Here is a 19,520-nt window from a genome sequence, read left to right as displayed (position 1 = left end):
TAACTAAGAATAATTGTATTAAAGAAAGAGAGGATGGCCCAGACCCATCTTTACCTTCAGCATAGAAAATTCAATTAGGAAATAAAGAAATGGTTAGGTAACCATCGCAACTACAATGAGCAACCGAGTTCGCAATATTATGGGATTAAAAAACGAAGTTCCTGGGCATAAAGCAAAAATCCCAACAAGAAAGGAATCTCAGAATAGAGTAAAAAACAGGCATTACAAATTACAATCACTAAATTATTTGGAGAAGCTAAAAAAGATTGTTGCATATTTTCTATGACAATTTAAGACCCACTGGTTGCATAAAATAACTTACCAATTAAAAGAAAGAAAAGTATGGTGTAAAATGACTGCCCCAAAGGCCCCAACGAATTTGATTGATTGATATTAAATATATACAAGAATAAACAACGAAATAAATTAAGACTAATTTCAATAAGAAAGAAAAAAATGTCAAAGTCAAAGTCTTGAAAGCAGACCAATGGCTCTAGTCATTTGAAACTGATCAGTACCTAATTAAAAATGCACAAGGAGTATGCAATCACACTGAAGTCAACAACAAAAAAAATTGCATTGGTCATAGTAAATATATACAGCCACTCCATGTACAAATATTTTTTCTAAATCGGAGTATATTGAACACAAATGCACAAAAATCACATATACTAGGCACATGATTGATGCTTGTGTACTGTGTGTATTCTTCTGCATTTCTTTTTTAATTTTTTTTCCTTTCATCTTTCCAAACTCAGAAATTTTACAAAATGCAGAAATATTGCAGATACGAAACTAAAAGATAAACCAAACAAAACTAGAAAAGAAAAACTACAAGATCAATGCATGGGAGTACTACAATGGGTTGATACTTGATACTTTAATTGCTACTTCCAGCACTGTGCTCCACTGCTGTTACGACTATAAACAACATGTCCCCCTTCAGGCCCAACCAATTTCACGTTTTCGATTGTTCTCAAAATGCCCTTTTTTAACTTGTATAATAAGATGGTTCTTTTCTTAGACCATTTCTTCAACATAGGATTCTCCTTTTCCTTGAGCCAAACCATGGTAACCTGAACATCATGCGGAAGTTTTTCCGCTAACATCTAGCAATAAAAGTTCCCATTTTTTTTGGGCTAGGCACATTCTTGGATAGGTGTTCATCAACATTTGCCATCTCAACGAGGCAAACAATATTGGATAACATGTTTCATCTTCAACATAAGTTAGCCTTTAGTTTAATTCAACCGAACATCAAAATCATCCACTGTTAAGAACATAATCCTTTTCTCAAGTGAACCTGTGACACATGGAAACAGCCAACTTAATTACAATTATTCATCACTACATCATCTTAATTACAGAACCCACTACTAGCACTGCAGATATATAGGCCAAGAATCCTAGAGCTCAAAAATTGACTATGCAGCTAAATTTAACTAGCATAGAACTTTCTAAAAAGGAAAATGCATTGATTACTATAAAAACTGATAAAATAAGAAGCCAAATCTCCATGAAATCTTCAGATTATTATCTCATTATTACACCTCCCCTGAAGCTTACATTGCCTACCCTTTGCAACCAATGTACTAACCATAAACAAGCAATTCCCAGGACCACAACAGCATGGATCATCCCCTCAGGATACCAGTGGATTACTTTAAACTACACAATATTTGGTAGGAAGGAAAGTGAGAGGAGGGAGAGTAAAGGGAGTCCATCTACCCCTAGTGTCGTTTGTTAGGAGGGAAGGAAATGAGAAAGGAAGAGAGTAAATTACAATTTTATCATTATATCTCCATTTGTATAGTTTAAAGCAAGGACAAATTAACATTTCACACTGTTATTAAGTAATTCGGTCTCCCAACTCTAATGAACCCATTTTTGTGGATTGACTCAGTGGGCCAAAGAGAGTTTTACCTCCATTCAAAAAAAAATATATATATATATATATATATATATATATATATATATATATATATATAAATAGCAAATTTAACACAGCCCCTAAATGTGTGGAAAGTTATCCATGGAGGGAGGTAATATGCTGTAGACAAGGCTTCCATTTTCTATCAATTATGAAAACATGGGCCTGCTTGTACAGCCTAAATTTGAAAATTTCATAATATCTGTAGTTTAGATGATAAAATTAATCATATAATTAAGTAATTCTTTTAATTAAAAATAAAAGGGTATATTAAAGTTTTGGCACTTGAACATTTTAGTAGTGTTTCTATTTTGTCCTTTTTCTTCTAATTGAGGCAATGTTATCCTCCAATTTTTAGCATTGTTTCAATTTCATCCTTTCATCCAAATCCATAAAAATTGAGATAACAGGGTTAGGCAGATGCAGATCAAATGACTAAATTTGATGTGGCTAAATTACATGGCAGTGCCATATGCCATGTCTACTAAAAAACTATCAAAAGGAAAAGCTCTCCACCCTCTCCAATATTAACTCAAAATGACTTTTGGGGGTGAGAATGGGAGGGGAAGAGTAAAGAAGAGCAATTCATGACTCAAAACTTCAAATGTTTTTCTGGTGATATTAGGGAGGCAAAAACAGAAAATATCCCTCTGCTGAGTGCCGCAACCCAGCTCTTTTCATGGACAGCAGTTGACTCGAAAGTGCCCTATCCATATTGGTAATTGGGTTTTAAATCCTAAATTTTTCTTGTTCAGAAAGACTATCCTTTTAAGTGCAAAAGTTTGAATCAGCATTGGTGTTCTGCGCAAAAAAGAGTGTTAGGAAAATAACAAGCAATGGTGTTTGGCTACATGAGTCATCATGATCAAGGATCGTCCATCATCAATACTACTGCAAACCACCACAAGCATAATTCCAAGAAATCCACCATGGATCCATTTAAATCTGATTCTAGCCTTGTGATGACGTCTTCGTCACCAGTGGTGGTGACAAAATGTCAAGCTTGGAGATAACATTTTTTGAGGGTTAGGGGAGGGGGGAGTAAGAAATTGCCTCTTTCATACTTCAATTCTCAACAAGAGAGAGAGAGAGAGAGTAAAGCTCTTGATCTGCAGTGAAGGTTGGGGGGAGGGGGCGAAACTAGCAGTGTCAACAAATTTATTCAATGTAATTCTGTTATCTCAATTTAATAAATCTGGATGAATTAACAGAATTGAAACGATAAAGAGCAAAAATATGTTGCAATTAAAAGGATAGGGGAAAATGAACAATTAATAGAAGTTACTTAACACAAAATAAAAGGAGAAATGGCTCACTTGTTATCATCAAATATCATCATATCACTGAAGCACCTTCTCTTACGTGACATTGCCTTCAGATCTTGAGTCAACAGTATGGAAACCATTTCCTGCGACCCAAATTTAAATATCATCCTCTCCAGGTCATTGACAAATCCAACTTATCAGAAGCAAATTTACTTATCTGAAGGTCATTGACAAATCCAATAAATATACGTTTAATTTATCATCTTCCTTATAAGCATTAATGTTTATCAAGGGTTATGGATACAAAATTAGAGGAGTTTCCCAACTTCCATACATTTTGCACAGATATTTCTACGGAGTTGCATTTGTATCACGCACTTATAAGATGGTCACACTTTATGTATGCAGCAATGCACTCCAATAAATAGCTGCTGGCTAATACTTCTTGGATTTAAAAGAAAAATATCTGGAGACAAATACTTCTACAAAATGTATCCAATGCTTCTTGCAATCTCCATAGTTACACAAAATGTATCTGATACTACTGCATTCTCCATTGATACACACCACCGTTCATATCAATCTTTAAATATATACCATCATGTCTCTTCTTGATCCCTAAAACTACATTCTTCTAGGCCTTTTATCTTTTTTGCAAGCTTTCAACTTAAAGCAAGCCACTCCTACTTACTGACGTTTTAACTTGAATTTTGATATTAGCTAGTCCTGTGTAACCCCTCTTCCATCTTAACACAAGGGTATCTCCAGAAAAAACCCTAGGACTTTTCAGTTTTGCAAAGTTTGGAATTTATTTTTTTATTTATGCCGGTGTGGGAATTTATAAATCACTCCATGTAAGATTGGAGAAAAGAAGGTGTTTGAAAATGCTAAAATAGCCAACAGATACCATCTATAGTAACTCTGCTTTACACCATTTTATGTTTTTCTTTTTCATCTTACTATGTGATTCAATCAGACAAGATACAATTCAGTGCAGGTACATCAATAAATTATCTAAAAAATTTGTGTCAGAAGTCTCAATTTCACCATTCAATTTCAGATTTATGCATTTGTATTCAATCCATGCACTAATGTGTAAATTACATGGACATTCTCATATGGTATACAAGCAATTATGTATATATGCCTTGGCCAGTTGTTCCAAACTATTGTCTGTTTAGGTACAATTAAAAATCAAAAGCACTATATGGAGAAAATAATAAAACTGATAGCCCAACTGATAGCAACACTAAATCCATTATAAAAAATAAAAACTAATAGAATAACTCAATAAATAATTTAGGCAACCATGATCAGATGCTAATCATGCATTACCATTCCTCTCTCAATTCCAAGCGGAAGGAAACAACTTACCTTAAATCCTTATGTGCAATGCCATGTAGAGCATGTTGATGACCATGTACTTGTCCATGCTGAAGGAACCACTACAACCGGGCAGCCTTTGATATGCTCTTTCGCCTCTTGATTAGGCCAACCATCAAATTAAATACAATGGATTTATTTACAGAGACACCTTTCTGAGTGAGTTCTTCATAAATGCACATTGCTTCCTTGTATTTCCCTTGAGTACACAGCTCCTTGATCTGTTCTGAATAAGCAATAGAACTCGAATCCGATCCTTCTGGAGTATCATGGGTTCCATCATCTTGCCCCTTGCCTGGTTGTGAGGACTGATCAGTTAATTTTCCCATTTCAACCATTTTTGACATAAACTCCTCTGCTTCCTTAATCCTGCCTGCATCTGTAAGCGCACCAAGAATGGCATTATATGTATACTGGTCAGGACCTAATTTCTTCTCTTCCATTTCTTCAAGAAGATCAAATGCGTCCTCAAATCTCCCCTCTTTGCAAAGGCTTGAAATCAATGTGTTGTAAGTGACTGTATCAATTACTTTCCCTTTTGAAATCCATGTGTTGAAAAGCTTAAGAGCCTTTTCTAGCATACCCTCTCTACAAAGCCCACAGAGAAGAATATTACACGTAAACACATCTGGCTTAAATGAATTCTCGACCATTTTGTTGTGGAACTGAAATGCTTTCTCAACATCCCCCTCCCGGCAGTAACCATGTATAATTGTGTTGTATGAGGTTTCATCTGGGACAAAACCACTCCCTAAAAGCTCATTCAATTTGTCTATTGCTTGATCAGTTTTTCCAGATTGGCATAGTCCTCCAATTATAGAGTTATAGGTCACAATACTGGGAAGGACTCCTTTCTCCTTCATCGTATCCCAAACCTCCAAGGCTTTGTCCGGCTTTTCATCCTTAAAGTATCCCATCATCAAGGTTCCATAGCTTACCTCATCAATAATATAACCTCGCCTGGTGGCACCATTGAGCAACTTATAAGCTTCAGCAAGCTTCTTCTCCCCACAAAGAGTGTGTAGAATGGTATTAAGGGTAACAGTATCCATCTTCAAGCCTTTCCTACCCATCTCATCCATCATTCTAAATGCTTCCCCCATGTTCCCTGCTTTACAATACCCATTAATCAAAGTATTGTAAGTAACGCAATCCGGAGAAAACCCATTTTCTTCCATCTTCCTCACAGTATTACTTGCTTCTTCCATCTTCCCCTCCTTACAAAACCACTTAACCAATATATTATGAGTAACTGCATTCATCTTCACTCCTTTCTCACTCATTTCCTCAATCAACTTCAACGCATCCGAACTTCCCTGCCACTCAAAACACCCGTCAATCAACGTATTATATGTAACCACATCTGGCAACAATTTCAAATTCTCCATCTCATCTCTCAACCTAAAAGCTTCCTCCTTCCTACCCTCCTTACACAACCCCCAAATCAACATATTATATGTCCAAATATCAGGCAACAAATTATCCCTCGTCATCAACTCCATCACACTCGCCGCCTCCTTCAACCACCTCATCTTACAATACCCACGAACCAAAATATTATACGTGTTCCTATTTGGCAACAACCCTCTTTTCTTCATATCCAACAACAAATCCCTAGCTTCATTCAACCTCCCTTTTTTACAAAACGCGTCCAATATTGTATTATAACTCACATTATCAGGCGAACAACCAAACTCGCTCATTTTATTAACCAACCCTAAAGCATCACTAAACTTGTTCTCCAAGCAATACCCATAAATCATAATATTAAAGCTATTAGTATTCAAATTCACACCTAACTTAACAGCATCCTTAAAAACATCTCTACACAAAGAAATCGAATACGTGGACGGGTGTCTCACCAGAGCATTGAGAAGTGTATTGCAAGTAAGCAAATTCGGGGCGAGACGAAGGCGCTTCATCTTGTGGAAAATCTGCGCGGCGAGGTGGGGCTGCTTGGATTGGACATAGGCACCAATGGAGGTGTCGAGAAGGGCTTTGGAGGGTTTGGGAGCGAGGCGAGCCGGGTGGAGGAGGAGGCGGTGGAGCTCGTGGTGCCGATCGGAGGCGATGAAGGAGACGAGAAGGGACTTGGCGTCAGAGAATTTGCTGTGGGCGAAGAGGGAAGGGAGGAGAGAGAGGAGGGAATGGGGAGAGGAAGTGAGGGAAGGGGAGTGGGATTGGATGAATTTGAAGAAGTGGAGGAGTGTTGAAGGGCGTGAGGATAGGGTTTTGGAGGAGAGCAGAGAGAGGAAGAGGGGTTGGGTTAGGTTTGGGAGATGTGGGGTTAGGGTTTCGAGTGGTGTGTTTGGGGTTGTGAGGATTTTGGTTATGGTTTCGAGGACTTGAGGTTTGGTGGTGTTGTTCATGGTGATCACAATGTGTGTGTGTGTGTGTGTGTGTGTGTGGGTGTTAGGGTTTAAGCATTTTGGGGGTTTTGGGGTTTTTCAAATTTGTGAGAATTCAGGTAGAAGAAGAAGAAAATGGAGGGAGGGAGGTAAGGTAAACGACACGTCGCATATTGGAAGCTGGAAGCTTGTGGTAGAGGCGTTCTCGGGTCGGTCAGCTCGGGTTTGGAGTAAACCCATGACTTGAGCATCTGGATTTACGGGCGGGTTGGGTCGGATTGGCGGTTGGCCAACACACTCAAATTCAAATCTGCAACCAAACACAAAGAGTCCCACACCAGTAAGCCGCAAAGACCAAATTGTGCCATCATCAGCATCGCGACACCCACAACACAATGATCCAAACCCACTTCCACCAACATACTCAAAAAATACCCATGGCCAACTATTATACCAACACCACCAATAAATTAAAGAAAAAAGTGAAAAAATATATAAATAAATAAGAGGGGAGAGCAAGAGAAAGTGACGATCCAGATTTGCTATATATTGTTGCTTTAATTAATATTGTTTAATTCAGTGGTTGCCTTTGATTTAGAGACATGCGGAGAGAGAGAGAGAGAGGGGAAAAAACATGTTCTGTTTAGCTTTAGGAATTTCAAATGAAAATAACAAAACACGAGATAATGGGGAAGGATGAAGAGACAAGGTTGGAAGTAATAGGGTAATTCAGCAAAAAAAAAAAAAAAAAGTAATAGGGTAGTACGTGTCTAATAATGGCAAAGTGAGAATTTTTTAGGCACATGCCCATCATGTAAAGACGCATGAAAGGTATATATATAACAAAAATCAAAGGACATTGGTTATAGTCTGTCGGTTTGGTTGCAACGGGTTTCCTTAATATACAACTTACATCTGTACCAATTGTTATCGGGTTTAAACAATTATACTCACAATCGACCAAAATTACATTTGAAGCCAACCAAATCTTATTGGTTAAGTTTGAGCCGGTCGGTTTTAGTCGGGATTGGGTTAGCTTGGACACCCCTAGCTTGTGGTAAGGTAAATAATACATGGTTTGGGCTTTTGTGTTGAGCGGTAAAGTCTGTTATGTTTTTTTTTTTAGAAGTTAAAGTATAAGTGTTTGTGGCTGTGAGGAGTAAGGTTCGGAGTTCAAGTCTTCAGAAAGGAGTGTTACACACACACATATATAGAGATTATGTTATAGTAGAATTTTCATATAAATAAATAAAAAAAGTAAAAGGTTTAGAAGTGAAGGAAAGTTCAAGTTTTTAAGTTTAAGCTCCATTATTAAGGGCCCGTTTGGTAGATGAGTTTGAGTTGAGTTGTTTGTATTTTTTTGAAATAGGTGTGAGTGAAAAAATGTGTAGAAATGTGTGTAAGGTTATTTAAAATTTGGTAGAATAGGTTTGAACCACTCTACCAAATAGGCCCTAAATAACCCAAACTCGAATATAATAATGCATTCTTACTCATGAACTTAAACTCGATTTAACCATATTTAAAACCTTTTAGTAATAGTTTCACATTAGTTTTATATGTATACTTGTCTAAAAAGATGTTTATATAAACTTAAAATCAGATGGAATAAGTTTATCAATAGATCTATATATGATATTAAATTATTATTTATAACTTATTGATTATAGAAATAGTAAAAAGTAAAATTTCATAATATGATATGATATTTGTGGTAAAAAGTCTTAAAATTGTGAAGAAGTAAAACCTTTTAGTAATAGTTTCACAATGTATAAGAAAAAGAGCTAAGTTTAAACATAAAATCTTATTTAATAATAAACTTGAGCTTAACTAGTACTTGAAAAAAATATTAAATAAATAAGCTTGAATTTTTAATAATTAGCTCGACTTGGATTGTTTAACGCCATAATTTTATGGTTTTTCGATTTTGTGAGAAATCAGGTAGAAAGAGGACGAAATGGTTGTGCTAAGGTAAACGACACATCGTATTTGGAAGTCGGGACTGTGTAGGAAACGGTATATCGTTTATGTGGGTCTTATCATGATAATGAAATTAAACAAGGACGTGGGTTGCGTTGTTTGTATTGTATTATTATATATGGTGTCCTTTGACAGACACTAATAACTTCAATTATCAATGGCTGATCCAAAGGCTAAACCAGATGTTGTAGAGGTGAAGGCGATCGAAGCAACAGCAGAGAGCTTTGAAGAGTATGGTCAAGTCATAGAGGCTTCACCTGATGGTGATGAGTTCGGACCCCAAGATGCTCAGCTTGACCTCAGCCGTGGCATTCCCAGGTATATTCTTTTCTTCTCAATGATTCTCACTCCGGCTTATATTCAAATGGGGCTAAAATTAAAACTGTTCATTCAATTTAGTATGCAATATGACAAGAATACTTTTAATTTTGTTAATATATCGATAAAATATTTGTAAAGATATTATAATTAAAACATTTAGTTTGAAACATAAACAAGTACTTATGTGTGTTTTGATTTAGTGTTAGACAAATTTCATATGATACACCTTCTCAAAAAAAAAAATTTCATATGATACATTGGATGTGTTTGTATAAACTGTTACAAAATAATAATAAAAACTACGAGGAGTTGTGTTGCAAAATAGAGTTTTGGGTTTTAAAAATACTCTTCTAAGCTCCAAAAACGCCTGACCAAATCAGACCCATTATGTGTTAAAAAGGATTGTATTCAAATGTTGTAAAGTTGGGCAAAAGTTTGCATAAGAAGTTGTTTGAAGACATTGAAGAATGAAAGATTCGGCCGAGCAAAAGACGGACTCTAGAGTTATGAGGCCACTATAATGAGGAGGCAAATGGGTCATTTGCTGGAGTTGCATAAAGATTTTATTGTGACTGTTTCTTCTCCAGTGAATTTCCTATGAGTTTGGGTATTTTGGAGTGGTTTTTAATTTGAAGAGTTTTTGAAAGGTTTTTCACTTTGCCATCAATTATGTGTGTGCTTTTTACTGTTTTTTGTTTCTTTATTGCTTTTAGATTTTTGTGATAATTATTGTAATTGTGTAATCTAACAAGTTAACTCTAAAATTAATTAGCTTTTCAATCTTCTGCTTAAATTTTTGAAGTCTAAATCGAATTTTTCAATGTAAAATAACAGAACTAATTAAGAAGCTGTGAATTTTAAAGAGGGAACGAAAGAAATGATCATAGGGAGACAATTCACAACTTTTTCTAAGAAAGATAAATTCCAAGTTTATCTCCATTAATAAAAACTTTTCAGAGGGATTTGCGATGTTATAACTACTAAAACAGGTTTTACATCATGCACATTGAAAACCGACCACTCAAGTTCTCCACAATCACACATCACGCAAGTGTGACCCAATGCCTTGGTTCAATTGGTGGTCATGTTTGGTATCTTGGGGTTGCTAAGCCATCCATTGTGGACGATTATGAAGTTATGGATGACACTGGCAGCAACAATGAAATTGTGCAGTCTCGTTGTGGTCATTTCTACGTGCCTCCGGCTGTTGAGAGTGTCCGTGTTTTTAGAGTTGAAGGATCGAAGTTTCTGAAGCTGAATCGAGGGACATGGCATGCAGGACCACTGTTTAAGGCTGATACAATGGACTTCTACAACTTGGAATTGAGTAACACCAATGTAAGCTCTCTCTCTAAACTAGTTCTTAAGTTTATGTATGCCTTTTGGTACATTTGCAAAGCTACCCTGGAATTGTGAAGTGATTTGAGCTCAGCCAGCAACCTTTTTTGAATCAAACACTACTAGAGATGGCCTTGTGCATATAAACATGACAAATATGCATGTGTGCTGTTCTATGTAATTATCTTTTTGGGAATTTATTTTAACATGTCTCTTTCTCTCTTTGTAGGTGGTTGATCACACCACACACAACTTCAAACGGGAAAACGGAGTGGCCTTCTTGATTAATGACTAGCTTGTTTTCAGCATCAACAACTGTTGCTATTCCACATTCTCAATTGTATCAGTATGATATAAATTCTCATAGGGTTACATGCCCAGGCATACCTTCTGGATTATCAAAATAATGCAACAAAATGCTCATGTTGCATTAACTTTGATGCTTATATAGTGTACTGAGTTTATTTTCTACTTGGGTTCCAACTTCTAAGTTCCCATTCAATCTGTACTGAACTTAATACAAAATTGGTAATAGTAAGGATCACATCACTCTCTTAAACTCATCACAAACAAATGAGATTTTGTAACTTCTTCATCGATGAAACTACATTGGTTGCACATGTTACTTATATCTGAGGAGTTGCTTCTGTTTTTCCTGTTTTTGATGTCTTAGAAAAATGAATGACAAATAAGAGTGAGCAATGATTTGTGCATGACTCGACCAAAAAAAGAAAAGAAGAGATTTCTGTTTTTTAAATCATTGTGCTAGGGTATTCTCATCGGTTGAATTGCCAAAATATTCTAAACCTCTGGCAAAGGATTAAATGAAATCTGGATAAGCCACACATGGGGAAGGTGATCTGGTATTTAGCTATCACAAAATGACAAGCACCAATGCTGTTGAGAGCATGAAGACAAACCCAAATATTGTGGGGATATTAATAAGACAGCGCTAGACACACTGCAAAAACAAGGTAACAGCACATTTCAGATCTGGTGAGGCCATTTTTAATGAAAAATGAAGAAGAAATATAATTTGGATAATCCAATAATAATAAAAGCCCAAATTGAGGATTTTTTACAGTGAACAAGGAAACAGTTCTGTTCAAAAGACCAGGAGGTCTTCCCAGTCACTGAAATTTAATGAAATTACAATTTTCAGAACCACTATATATGATAATGGGTAATAAGCACCAAACTGATCAATTACTCCTTTTGAAGCCACAACAAATGAAGCATCGATGGCTCCACAACAATGGAGAGATTGAACTTGTGTCACGTTGCTATTCACCTCCCATCATCTGCAAAATAAATCTCAAACATTTTAAGAAAGAGTTCTGCTAATGCTAAATATATTATTTTTCATTATTCAAAAGAATTTGCATTGTAATTGTTTAACATCATAAAGAAAGAAAGAAAGAATGAAACAAAGTATTAAAACAAGGACATCATTAACACATGGAAGAATGGGAGGATGGAGAAGGAAAACCCTGCATGGCAGTATTCAAAAATAAATTGTTTACTTCGAAAATCATTTATTTTATAAACTATCTTCATTATTTGAGATTTCAAGATGTGCTGAAGATTTGAATACAATCAGTCTCAAGTGCTCTAGTAGAGGAGAGGCAGTAAAATCACTCAATAGAAAACCCAAATCACCGTTAGGCAATGAATAATACCTTGAAGATATCCCCAAACACCCCTTGCAAGGGATTTCTACGCCGCACTCCATAGAATTTCGCCACAATTTCATCTAGCAACTAAACCATAATATTTATGTTAGAATCAACACAAAGTTAGGTGAAAAGATATAATATTAACAGATGGCAGAGTGTAAGAAAAACTTTTTTATATGTTGTACGAGATGTATTCTTAAACAATGAAGAAATGAGCATCAACAGCAAAAAAAAAAAAATTGCTTTTTTGGGTAAAATCGACAGCGAAAATTGCACACCTCATTAAATGCAGGTTCCCTTTCTATACTTGTCTTGTAACTATTTCGCAACATATTAAAAAGAGGCAAAGCATCTCTTTGCAATCTGCAGTGAGAGAAAATTTGGATTAATCAATGATCTTCATTTTACACACTTCCGACAATGATACAACCTACCATCAGAAAGGATAATGACTAAACAGAAAGTATTGGCTAATGCAGAGAAACAAATGTTAACACTAGCATGCAATGGCAACAATGTCTACAGTTCGAAGTAAATATGAAAGAGATAATATTTATTACAAAAAAAAAAAAAGGACTGGCTATATAGATTAATTCACAAGATAAATTGATATCATTTAATTTGGTTTCAGGTTCATAGGAGGAGAAATCGTTGGAGCAAAAGTAGGACAAAGAGTTGAAGCTTCAAATGTAAAGTCACACTATCCAAAGGATGGAGGCACTAGAAATTATGAATTTAAACTTCACATTCAGTTATAAATTTTGGACTTGTGAATTGTGATGACCTAGTAAATATTATATTAACTTTATTTTTTCTTTATTTATTTGTTTTGTTATTCCACAAGTTAGTAGGTCCCCACTTGAACACAAGAAAAGAAGAAAAGTTCCTGAACTTATCCCATCGTCATTATTTTATTTTTATAATTTAATAGTTGGGAGCGAGGGGATTAGAACTAGATATTTCCATTCGGAATATCAGGAGGTGCCAACCAATTAAGTTACAAGGCTCTTGGCTTTCTCCCACTATTCATATCTCAATTTTTAATTATTTACTTATTTAGTTAAACACTTTCTATTTTTTGAGGAATGGAGGAAGTTAATAAAAATAATTATCACAATTGGCACAATTGAGCAAAATGCCGGCCTTTGAATAACATAGCAGTCTTATTAACATACTCCAAACTGCATAAAGACCCTTGCATTGCATGCGAACTTAATCCAGCTGGCACTAAATGAATGCATCCATCCTATGCAGCTGGTACCAACACAGAAGATTATATAAAAGCAAAGCTGAAACTTACGTTTGCAAAAGATATATGATGAACTGGATTAAATCTGATTGGGGAAAGTCAAGCTGATTTGATTCCAGTTGTTTCTTTATCTCATCCATGAGATAGTTAGCATCTCTCAGATTACCCATAGCTAAATACCTATAATGGAAAAGAAAAAAACATTTAATAATTTATAAAAAATAAATATATGATAAACAGGGAAAGGGACTAGCTCAGGGAAGAAATCTATATTATTTTTTGATAAATATATGAATCTTGCTTTCCTTAGATTTCCTCCATTTTTAGTATCCATTATCATTTTCTTTTTTCGTTTTCCCTAATCATTTGGAAAGTGGGTATTGCTAAGTAAGGAGTCAGCTTAATTAAAAACCATAGAATTGGCTCACATGCCCTGAAATTCTACAAAGTTTATACTGGAGTTAAAGAATTGCAAAAACCAGGGGTCCAATTGGAGCTATATGAAGGATCACGAACGGAGAGTTCTATGATCCCGATTTAGTTCAAAAAGGATACTGATGATAATAGTTAATCACTATGCAAGTATCTACTTCTTGAGTGTTCTTACATTAAAATTGCCCGTGCAATGGCCAAATCATCTTCACCTGGATAACACTGCAAAGTTGAGAAGTAAATTAACTGAATAAAAGACTATCTCGAAAAACCCCCAAAAAAAAAAGGAACAACTCTGGTGAAGCTGTTAAAGAAAGTAACTTGGTCGAGAAATCCAAAATATTAAGGAATTATGACTTATGAATTGTACTATTTTTTGGGTTTATTTCATATTTTGCACATTGGTTGCAGCATGCATCACTTTTTTGTGAAGAACTCAAAATTATTAGTTAAGAATGACATGACAATTCTTAAATTATAAGTAATTTCAACAGTAAAACATAATAGCTTTAGACATCAGAAATTTGTTTTCGACCAGAAATAGTAGCAAAAATACCACATTGATTGTACAATCATTGAAACATGCATAAGTTTATCCTTGTCATATAGAATCTTTAAGAAGTCAACACAATAGGCATGGATATGTAATCTTCTGTACCTCTGCAAGTTGTTAATCATATTAATAAATATGAAAAGTATAGAGTAAGAAGGCTAACCTTCCCCATAAAATTCACTAGAACAGAAGCAAACTTCTTTGGGCTATTTCCTCTAACAAAATGATTTGATACTCTAGCCATGTCCTGCAAGGAAGCAGTGTATTGATACATATTGAGCACTGAAATGAGGGCCAAGTGTATTCACAGACTAAAATGTACATTTAAGTTTCATGTAACTAATTGAAGTACATTTCAAAGACCTGGATATTATAATAGTTAGAAGGACACTTAGGACCATGAAACTATCAATTCCCAAAGGATTTAGAGAGAAAAAAAAAGAAAAAATTCCACCATGACAAGCTTAAGAAGCAATGATGCTGTTACCGAAATAATACTAGTAAGGAATCAGCAGAATGAAAAATCTGTTCCAAATGGGCAAAGCACATTGGTCCAAGACACCAATGTCTTATTTCAAACTAGAGGGAAGGCAGATGTAATAATGGAAAACCTTAGGGGATGTTAGTGCAATTTTCCCCCATTCCAAATGGGCCAACTATTGTGTTCCGGTACTAACATAGCAACTCTCTGAAATCCAGAAAGCTGCTCCAATGTAGAATTGACGATTCTGTTTGGCACCTTCCCCTTATATGCTCCTCCTTTTTCTTTTTTTCTTTTTCAATTCTTCTCAAAAAGTTTGTTTGCATCTAGCAACTAACAACACTTGGGATGACTTATATGGGTATACGCGCAGTTGGGCATTTCCCTTCACTTAATAACTGGGAATTAAGGAAACCTCAATGAAGCTTAATCAAGAAAAAGCTAGTAATAAACTGTAGGCTCATAGTTAGATTCACAAAAAGGAAAAAAAAAATATATGGCCCATACATTAGAGAAAAACAGCACAACCAGATACTTCTTGAAGCCTACATTTTTGCTGTAAGACCTACCACTTCAGGAGATTCAGAATATATATATTCAGCTAGCATAACATGTAGTTCAGGAGATCCACTCCTATGTGCTCCAAACTCCACAGACCACCTGAAAAACAGAAGATCTTAATTTCCAGAGACATACACCAGCAAGAGGTACAATATTGGCAGCTTTTAACAATATTTTGAAACACATAAACAGTCACACCATCAAAGAGATTTGGAGAAAAAATAGAAATCTTAAAGTACACCAAAAGAACAGGAACAATTGGTAGAGTAAACAGAACCATAAAATCTTTTCCAACCAAGAAAACAAGTCCATAATGTCTCACTTTAAAGCAGCTTTTAAGAATGATGAGCAGCCATCAACACGTATTTTTGCTGCCCCAAGGGCTTCAGAAATTTGTTCCATTTCATCATCATCTGGCAAGTGTTGCGGCAGAGGAATCTGAGGAAACATCTTGTAAATTTTCCTGACACGGTCTAATATAGAAATTTTGTCATAATCACGAAGAAAGGCATGCATCAAAATTATCAGAAAGCTATAGATGGCCAAGTAACTATAGAGCTAGTTAAATCACATAACAACAAAAGTTATTGCACATGTAGAAAACAACAAAGCCAATTTAGTGGAGGTGGCCCAAGAAGAGTTGATAAGCAAAAAAGATCACATGAGAAGTAAGGAATGACCAGCATAAAAAATTACATGACAAGTAAAGAATAAGTCAACTGACCAAGGGCATCACTGTCGTAAGGAATTTTCCCTTTAACAAGTGTCTCCACAAACAACACAGCAAGCTCCGCCCCACAAGTAATCTGAATTTTTTTTCCAGTGTATCAATGGAATATAGTTAAAAAGATATGGAGAACAACTACGAATTTATGACAAATCAATAATATCAATCTTTAAAAACAAAATTATAATAAACCACATTAACAAGGATTTGGACAAATCCATAAACATTTGCCCAACGGGCCATTTATGGGCTGGCATATCTTTCTATCGGAAAAGATTGTGCTTCAGTCTTGGCCAATACAAAATTACTAAATCCCATGGTTAGGCCCAGTTATTTGCAACCCCATATCTAAATTATCTAAAGTTGACTGGGCAATAGGAAAAATGAGAAAGATTTTTATTTAGTGCCCTGTTATTATCTTTATCCAGCATTGATAGTATTATAATCAATCCATGGCCACTAGACATAAATATAACCCAGTGTCATGTTTGGGATGCAAAATCAGTATATAAGTCTCTCATCCAAAACATTCACACGCCAGTTATCAAATCCTATGTCTACTTCTAACACACATTAAGTTGAGAAAAGTCTACTCAACAACATAGGAATATAGGACTTCGAAGAAAACAACCTGCCCATGCTTCAATTGGATGCATGCACCGGATTGAAGGATGTCCAAGGCTTCAGAATACCGCTGAGCAGATACATATCTGTGAAAAAGCACGCATATTTCATCAGCACGCATGCCATAAATTGACCAACTAGAGTAGTTCACTTATATGCTATAATGCTACTGACAAGCCTTTAAAAACAAAGAAATCGAGTTCTTAATATCTATACCTTGCACTAATTGATTTGTACATTTGTTGAGCTCCATAATAATCACCCTCCTCTACAACTTTCTGCAATTTCTCAATATTCTGCATTTAACAACAACAAAAGGTCCCAGAATCAGAATCCATTATTGCTAAACCATTGAAACTGACTTTGGCAAACAAAATGAAACCCAAAAAACAAAATACTATATTAAATTGTGGAGCATGATTAGCACTCCCAGAATTTTCAAATAACTCTTTTATGTGATCTAAAACATTCAAACTAGACAACGAAACCCCCGATTATACTTCATAATTACTCCATTTTTTCATAGACCAAGCTCAAATGATACCTCATCCCCTTGTAAGAGTAAGGTGAATCGGGTTCAAGACCCACCTGGTGGGTGTGTTTATACATAATTTTTAATCAAACAAATGAAAACATAATTTATCTATAATGCTGCTTTTGTCTAACACTAAAAACGGTTGGAATGAAAGAAAAATATATGAATTATGAACCAAAGGCTCTACAAAATCAACCAAATTGCTCATATAACTTGTGTAGCTTATTTGATAACAGAAACAATAGCAAAACATAAAGATATTCAAAAAAATTGTGATTTTTGTTAACTTTTCCACTGTCTTTGCCATTTTATTTTTTTATATATATATAAAAAAAAAAAAAAAAACAGAGAATTGGGAAAAGAAGAAAAGAAAAAAACTAGTTGGGTACCTCTTGTGCCGGAGGTAGTGTACCTCTCTTGAGTCTCTCACGCGACATGACCTTACTGTTTGTTTCTTCTTCGGTGGCAGAGAGATCTGTGTGATTCGGTGTCGATGAAGATCAGAGAGCAAGTGATTTGGTTTTGCTTTTGGTTTTGGCTTTGGCTTTGGGTTTCAATCTAGCAACATGGCTTGTGTGGAAAACAAGGTTTTTTCTGAGTTTTGACCCGTAACACATGAACTGGGCTAGCTGCTCCCTGTCTCGTCCAATACCTTAATTAATTATAATAACTCTTTATTTATTTTTTAGATGTTTTATTATTATCCTCAAAATACTTGTTTTTTTTTCTCACTTTTAGGAATGACAAGGGCTTGGTTTGCCTTCTATGCTCTTTTTGTGCATTGGAGGAGACACATACACAACACGTGTTCTAAAGTGGTCATGTGTCGGCTTAATGTACAAGAATGTTGGACTAAAATTTAACTCATATGATAACTGAGCATGATAAGAAGGTTTAGCTTAGGGGTGCCTTGTCCCTTCTTTGGATGAAGAAATCCTACACAAGACAAGTTTGAGATACGTTGCTAATTCTAGTAAGATGACTGACATTAATGAGCTAGATATTAAAGAGAAAGGGGATGGGTAGTTATAAGAGTGTCAAAAGGAAGTAAAACATGTCCTCGGCTCATCACCTCTTATTTAATGGTTATGAGGAGCAAATTACCTAATCAATTTCTGAAATGTTTGGGTCTAAACCAATTTTTTGTTTTCTAAAATTATCCCACAACAGATTAGTACATCGATATAGATTTGGATATCCAAAGTTCCAAACCTATGTTAGAGTACAAGGGATAAACAATAAAAGAAACAAGAAAATTTAATGAACAAACAAAAAAAATCAATAGCTTAGAGACATGATTAACATTGTCCTTAGACAATATTCATCCTCACACAAATGTTACTAAAAGGATTATTGTAAATTTGTCTCCATTATGCAATTAAGACCTACAAAAAATTGTGTATTTATAAGAGAAATAATTTTTTTTCTATATAAAGAAAGAGAATCTAAACCATATATATAGACCATAAAAAAGTCACAAATAGAATGTTATATTTATTAGAAACAATCTCCCAATGTTTGCGAAAATGTCAAGTGGTGAAACTCTTGGCCAAAAATTATGTAGAAATTAAAATTTTGCATAATTTCGCTTCAAACTCGTTTGACCCAATTTTGAGCAAAAAACTAAATTGTTAGGCTGAAATGTTTATTTGAAATTCACTCAAAGTTCGATTAACCTAGTTTTAGGAGAGTTTTGCTAACCTAATATTCAATTGAACTAGAGTTTCAAGCTAATTACCCTGAAAATACATTTTTCCACTTTGTTTTTGGATTTAGATCCAGTGCACCATGCAATTGCCTGTAGCTGTGAGATATAAATTTTAAAAGATAAAACAAAGTACAAAGTTGCAAGGTTACAAAATTTGTTGATCCAATTGTTAAAATTAAAAGTGAGTTTTTTAGCTTTCAATTTTAGCCATTAATTTATATTTTATAATTGTATGGTGAATAGCTATAATTGTTGCAACAGATCTCAACCCCTTATTTTATCCTATCTCTTTTATTCTATGAGAGAGTTTGGATCCGCGTTCCTGCGTCCACGTCTGCGTTTTTGCTTCTGTTTTTTTTTTTTTTTTTTTAAACCCAGCTGCATGTATTGACTTTTCAGCCATGAACAG

At 35.0% G+C, this 19,520-nt stretch overlaps 3 protein-coding genes across 4 annotated transcripts; 1 reads left to right on the top strand and 2 right to left on the bottom strand.

Moving 5' to 3' along the window:
* Positions 1–553: 553 nt before the first annotated feature.
* LOC142638129 (uncharacterized) lies at positions 554–7,492 on the bottom strand. 2 transcript variants are annotated; one of them, XM_075812125.1, is made up of 3 exons: positions 4,570–7,492; positions 3,247–3,338; positions 554–1,303 (listed from the first exon to the last, which is right to left on the bottom strand). In XM_075812125.1, the coding sequence occupies exon 1, from the start codon at positions 6,945–6,947 to the stop codon at positions 4,641–4,643; it is 2,307 nt and encodes a 768-aa protein (XP_075668240.1). In that variant the 5' UTR covers positions 6,948–7,492; the 3' UTR covers positions 554–1,303; positions 3,247–3,338; positions 4,570–4,640. The 2 variants fall into 2 exon arrangements, with proteins under 2 accessions (XP_075668240.1, XP_075668242.1); XM_075812127.1 differs by lacking the exon at positions 3,247–3,338.
* A 1,541-nt stretch (positions 7,493–9,033) lies between these two features.
* On the top strand, positions 9,034–11,194 carry LOC142638913 (uncharacterized). Its single transcript, XM_075812990.1, has 3 exons — positions 9,034–9,224; positions 10,217–10,565; positions 10,795–11,194. Exons 1-3 carry the CDS (start codon positions 9,064–9,066, stop codon positions 10,858–10,860), a joined length of 576 nt encoding a protein of 191 aa, XP_075669105.1. The 5' UTR covers positions 9,034–9,063; the 3' UTR covers positions 10,861–11,194.
* A 390-nt stretch (positions 11,195–11,584) lies between these two features.
* On the bottom strand, positions 11,585–18,068 carry LOC142637991 (protein GET4). The gene is made up of 12 exons (XM_075811977.1): positions 17,793–18,068; positions 17,085–17,164; positions 16,876–16,954; positions 16,242–16,323; positions 15,840–15,990; positions 15,526–15,616; positions 14,639–14,722; positions 14,098–14,144; positions 13,542–13,670; positions 12,520–12,604; positions 12,245–12,325; positions 11,585–11,866 (listed from the first exon to the last, which is right to left on the bottom strand). Exons 1-12 carry the CDS (start codon positions 17,838–17,840, stop codon positions 11,849–11,851), a joined length of 975 nt encoding a protein of 324 aa, XP_075668092.1. The 5' UTR covers positions 17,841–18,068; the 3' UTR covers positions 11,585–11,848.
* Between the last annotated feature and the right edge of the window lie 1,452 nt (positions 18,069–19,520).

This window comes from Castanea sativa, chromosome 6 (genome assembly GCF_040712315.1).
Source record: "Castanea sativa cultivar Marrone di Chiusa Pesio chromosome 6, ASM4071231v1".
NCBI classification, from domain to species: Eukaryota; Viridiplantae; Streptophyta; class Magnoliopsida; order Fagales; family Fagaceae; genus Castanea; species Castanea sativa.
This window is presented reverse-complemented; position numbering and strand designations above follow the sequence as displayed.